The sequence below is a fragment of the Etheostoma spectabile genome, chromosome 5 (genome assembly GCF_008692095.1).
Source record: "Etheostoma spectabile isolate EspeVRDwgs_2016 chromosome 5, UIUC_Espe_1.0, whole genome shotgun sequence".
Classification (NCBI taxonomy): Eukaryota; Metazoa; Chordata; class Actinopteri; order Perciformes; family Percidae; genus Etheostoma; species Etheostoma spectabile.
Genome location: NC_045737.1, coordinates 24,673,018 through 24,678,900, shown reverse-complemented (window position 1 = coordinate 24,678,900; position 5,883 = coordinate 24,673,018). Strand labels below are relative to the sequence as shown.

General features: G+C 40.6%; 1 protein-coding gene across 2 annotated transcripts in view; it reads right to left on the bottom strand.

Annotated features, from left to right (window-relative positions):
- LOC116689941 (tubulin alpha-1C chain) overlaps nucleotides 1–5,883 on the bottom strand; it is a 19,280-nt gene that overhangs the window by 593 nt on the left and 12,804 nt on the right. Inside the window, exons 2-5 of one of the 2 annotated variants that reach the window (XM_032516661.1) lie at nucleotides 4,478–4,494; nucleotides 759–975; nucleotides 514–662; nucleotides 1–413 (exon numbers count right to left, since the gene is read on the bottom strand). The exon at nucleotides 1–413 is cut by the window's left edge and continues 593 nt beyond it. In XM_032516661.1, the coding sequence (XP_032372552.1) occupies nucleotides 1–413; nucleotides 514–662; nucleotides 759–975; nucleotides 4,478–4,480 (782 nt within the window). In that variant the 5' untranslated portion in view covers nucleotides 4,481–4,494. The remainder of the gene's footprint in view (nucleotides 414–513; nucleotides 663–758; nucleotides 976–4,477; nucleotides 4,495–5,883) is intronic. The other variant, XM_032516662.1, reaches the window with a different exon arrangement.

The window sequence follows — 5,883 nt, the reverse complement described above, 5'->3', positions numbered from 1 at the left end:
GGATATGGCACCAAGTTGGTCTGGAACTCTGTCAGATCAACATTGAGGGCACCGTCAAAACGAAGGGAAGCGGTGACGGAGGACACAATCTGACTGATCAGCCTGTTCAGGTTGGTGTAAGTAGGACGCTCGATGTCAAGGTTCCTACGGCATATATCGTAGATGGCCTCGTTATCCACCATGAAGGCACAATCAGAGTGCTCCAGGGTGGTGTGGGTGGTCAGGATGGAGTTGTAGGGCTCCACTACAGCGGTGGACACCTGGGGAGCTGGGTAAACAGAAAACTCCAGCTTGGACTTTTTTCCGTAGTCGACAGAAAGACGCTCCATCAGCAAGGAGGTGAAACCAGAGCCGGTGCCACCTCCGAAGCTGTGGAAAACCAGAAAGCCCTGAAGGCCAATGCACTGGTCAGCCTGAGGACAGAGAGTCAGAGACAGTGATCATATATATGAGATACAGTTATGGAATTTCATATTTGAAAAATTTAAGAATGAATCCATTCAAGTTACCCACCAGTTTGCGGATCCTGTCCAGCACCAGGTCAATGAGCTCTTTACCAATGGTGTAGTGCCCACGGGCATAGTTGTTGGCGGCATCCTCCTTGCCGGTGATCAGCTGCTCAGGGTGGAACAGCTGGCGATAGGTCCCGGTGCGTACCTCACCTAAGGAATCAGATTCAATCGGAAATCATTTATTTTGATGGTTAGACTGGATGTAATAAAGTAACTATGGCACCTATGTATTCAATGAGAGTTTACCGATGACAGTGGGCTCCAGGTCCACAAAGATAGCCCTGGGGCTGTGCTTTCCTGCTCCAGTCTCGCTGAAGAAGGTGTTGAAGGAATCATCTCCTCCACGTTTGTCACTGAGCATCTGTCCGTCTGGCTGAATCCCATGTTCTAGGCAGTAAAGCTCCCAGCAGGCATTGCCAATCTGGACACCAGCCTGACCAACGTGCACTGAGATACACTCACGCTGGAGAAAAACGGCAATTTGCAAAAATTACCATTTAATATTTCCAGAAATCTATCCAGCCAAAGGGCTGCCACAGGCGCTCCAAACCCAACACAACACCATACGTACATGGCCTATCTTAGGCCCCATTTTTGGGGTTGCCTCCAGGTGCAGTGTTACCCCGGCGCATCCAGCGTTGCATCACGCACCTCTGTTCTAGACTTACCTGATTGTGGGGATTGGACGAGTTGTCTGAAGTAGATCTACATTGCTTAGCCACATTCTGTTATGCTGTCAGTCAAAAAGACCAAAACACTTTCTTTCGAGCCCAAGGAAGAAATATCAGAAGGGAGAGGAAAAACAGAGAAAAGACAGAGGTAATATGTGATGAATGAATAACAGTTTATCTATTGCATAGTAGTTAGCGTTGGAGCGCACAATGTCATATATACCCAATGGTCACATATACTCCTTCTCTCTTCAGATGCACTCTTCAATTGTTTCAATACCACCCCTGCAAATCCCGGGCCCCCTGCAGCCTCAAGTTCTCCTTTCCACTCCACCTCACCACTGTCCCCTCAGCATAACTGGTTTTACCATAAGGCATAGGTAGGAAATTGCCTGGGGCCCGTCCACCAAAGGGCCTCGTGAATTTGTGTCTGTGTTTAAAAATAAATAATTATAGAACACATAACCTTTCACCTGCAGCTCTCTAGATATTTCCAGGATGCAGCCTATTTTCTTTCCCGCATTGACAGCTAAACGGGTGCTTAGGGTACCGTGGCTTGGATTCCGGGAACAGCAATCAGGCAAACTTCTGTTCCCTCCTCTCTAAGTTGGATGTCAGCAAATAATTTTAACGTTGATGCGCCAGCTTGCAGTGCAACTCTCTGTTGTGTCTGTCTGTGTGTGTGTGTGTGTGTTTGTGTGTGTGTGTGTTTGTGTGTGTGCGTGTGTGTGTGTCTTGCTTGATTGCAGCCAGTCGACTCTATTCTGTGACTTTCTGCCTGACAAAAGTGAGAGTGAATTACAAGTCTATTTTTTTTGTTTAACCCTCGTGTTGTCCTCCCACTCACTATGCAACTTTTTTTTGACAATACTTTATGCCTCTTTCCCGATGTTTTTGTCACTTTTTTGTGCGTTTTTTCTGTTGTTGTGTATTCTGCGCTTTCTCAATGTTTTTCCTTCCTGCACTTTTTTGACGTTTTTGTTGTTTTTTCCGTCATTTTTGTCACTTTATTCAACAGTCTTTTATCTTTGTTTTCAAATGCATATAAAATTGAACAAACAAGTGATCATTTATTTTACTTGTAAAGAGCATCGTGGGGAACAATCTACCTTATTTCTTTGGACAATTTGGTTAATAGAAACCCAAATTTTTTACATAGAAATTTTAGAAAAGGGGTCAAATTTGACCCAAGGACAACAGGAGGGTTAATAGACTCCATCCGACAATGGTGTTTCTAAACTGTAAAAAGAAAATGCATGACTTAATTCCCCTCTGTGCTGTTTGAATGGACCGGTTGAAATCCATGTAGCTACAGTTTTAGGATGCAAAGACATTATAGGAGTCTTTGTTTTGAAGTAGAGAATATTTAGGGTTCACACACACTCAATTCTGGTTAGTACAATTGCAATGTTACTAAAATTTAAAACTGGAGTAAACATCAAGACTAGTGCTTTTTCATTGACTTCTGCACTTATGAAGCCCTCAGTAGTGAAATCAATTTCACATCTATACTGTTAAAACATAACTAACAGTGTGTTGCTAAGCTACAGCTTTATTGTGCACATTGCACTCAGGTTTCTGCAATATAGTTTTTTGTGCAATACTTTTATTCATATTATATTTAGAATTTTTTTTCTGTTTGCACTGGTTTCTTTAATGTTGTGTTTGTAAAAGTACCTTTTTTATATTGATTAACTGAATTATGTTTTTCCAGAATGATGGTGCAAAGCTGTTGACCAAGTCCAGCAGGAGGACTCCCATCACACCCATTTTATCCTCTTCACAGTGACTTGCCATCAAGTTCAGGATTCATTTTAAGGTTATCTGACATATAGAGCCTTATATTACATTATATTATATTACCAGTAGGTCCGTTAGGTCTTCTGACCCGGGCTTACTGGTTGTCTGTCGCGCTCAACCAGAAACAAAAGGTGACTGTGCCTTAAAGTGATGGCTCCGACTCGGTGGAACGCAGATCCTATTGTCACATGTTCTGTGGTCTCTGTGGTCACACTTTAAAAAAGCATTCGAAGACTAGCCATTTAAATTGGCCATTGTCTCATATTTGTAATTTTGTTTGTTTTATTCATTGAAGTATTTTAGTTTGTTTATTTTTTCTGTTCTTTTTACTGTTTTTTTGGTCTAATTTTTTAACAACTGTATTCTCATTCAGCTCTTTATGACTTTGTTCTGTAAAGGTGCTATAAACTCACAGTACATTGTGTTTGTTTTTTTTGTCTTTAGAAGAGAACACTACTCTTGTTCAGCATTACATGTATTTGGTATTACTAATGTTTTGGCCCCTCTGGACAGTTGTCAAGAGTGTTTTGACCTCGAAGACATGAAGCTATGCAATTTCTTTGTACTTGTATGAACACAACGAATGGTGGTGGAATTGGCTGTGATGCAAGATCACCAACTCAAATCTTGCTTAGAGCACCAAATTGGTCAGGGCAAAAGAAACAAAAAGGACTCATTGAAAAGAACCAGATACCACAACATCATGACCAAGTCACCTGACACATGCTGCACATTTGTTTACAGTCTTATAATTAACCTGTTTATTCAGACTAACAGCTGATTATCCAAAAATAAAAATGTGATTAAAGGGCTTTTATGACCAAAGGCGTCTAAGATGTTGCTGTGCTCTGTAACCCATTGTTTTTAATGGCTTGCGGCGGGTGTCGCTGCATCGGGCTAAGCGCGGGTGCAGCGAGAGCGCGCCAAAAACTAGCTCCTGCTGCCACTGTGTTCAAAGTTCATCCAGGTTGGGTCTAAAAAGGCCCATCAAGTGAAATAATCTCATGTTAAGAACATGCATATAATATATACTGCATATATATACATATATGAAGGAACATAATTAGTCTACCGAAACCAGATAGAACTGTAATCCTTTTTTTTCATTATTTATTTTATACACATGCATCTTTTAAAACCAGTAGCACAAAAGATCAAGTACTTCCAAATCATTCATTTTATTAGAAAACCAGGGGTTGCAGCCAAGTACTTTCAAATAGGACAAAACTACTTATGCCTTTTCAATAGAACAACTTTAACTACACTTACTATTGCAATATCATAATTCAAATGTAGCATTGCTTTTAAAAGATGAAACAGTTGCTATCTGCTTTTTTAGATTAGACTATTTATTTGAGGCAATGTTAGCAAAAGCTAAAACTTCTACCTTAAGCCAATAATAAGTAGTTAGCTTAGATGTACAGTACTTTGATGAAATGTGGACTGTGACTCTGGTTGAATGAAAAAGAAAGCTTCCTATTGTTCTATACTCACCATGTTTCCTGGTGCTGCTCTAAAAGGAGTCGAAATGAGGAGGAAGAGACGGATTTCACTCTCACAGCTTCAAGGAGTAGCCTTCTGTGCAAGACACTATGACTGCTTTTTTTTTTTTACTCATGTTGGAGAAAGAGCAGCTGAATCTGATTGGTCGAGGGTCACACAAGAGTCACAAGAGCTCCTTTCCTATTGGTTAAATATTCCCATTTATCACAGGTGTTACCATGTATCTTAACAATGGCCGGTTAGCCACTTGTTAACATTTGTTTTCCATAACTTTATTAAACTCTCACCTTGGGAACTCAATCCTCGATAAATGTGTTTAGATAAGATAAGATAAAATAAGATGGACTTTATTAATACCATACTAGGGAAATTCCTGTGAAAACATACACAAACATCAGAATAACACAAATACAAGTAGATCTAGAAGAAAAAATATACATGGACTATAAGAAATGGAAAAATAGAATTAATTACAATAATAATAGTAATAATACAAAGATGCTTACACAATAAACACCCTTATATAACAGACAGTATTTGATATACAGATGATTAAGGTGTGAATGAATAGAGATGCACAGTTGGAGGTAGCAAAGAGTGATAAATAAACATGCATAGGACAGGATATTGTCCAGTGATGGCTCATATTGCAGAAAAAGGAGGGAAGCTCATTCTGTCAGGCAGGAAATGTCTGTCAGAATGAATGCCAGAACCCGTTTTGGTGCTGGCTGCCATCACGTCTGGCAGCGGTGTCAAACTGGACAGGTCTGTGTCTACAATGCCTAATCTGGCCCAAATTTGGCAACCATCAGCTGGCCAAACCCGCTTTTGTTGCAGAGCTGGGGCATGACAATTCCCCAAATAAATGCAACAAAGCGTTTATTCAAACTGAAAGGGTGGCACAGGGAACACCCTACTGTGTGTGCAAGTGTCTTTTTATTACCACGAGTTTACATAAACCTTGTTGCTGATTGGGTAACACCTGTGACACACCAACCAGCTGAGTGACAACATACCTCAAAGCTAGTTGCACACATGAGGGTAAGCCAGCCTCGACAAAGCGTAGCTCCTATGGCGCTATTTTGATGCTACCTGGCACACACCTGCTGTTAGCATTCCATTGACTGCCTTTCATTTTGACGTCACTTTGACAGCAAACAACTTTACATTTTAAGTGGTTAAAGACTTTAATTTTTCATTGTTTATTTCTAAAGAAACATGACAAAGTATAAAAGGCTCCATGACCATGTATCTCACATTATGGCTCCGTGGCAGACGTTTTTGTAAAAATAGAAACAATTGTGTCATAAACACGCGACTTGCTGTAGCATAGCAGAGGAATTACCAAACAGTACAGGACACGCTCGCAGACAGTTTTGACTTACATCAGCTGTTTA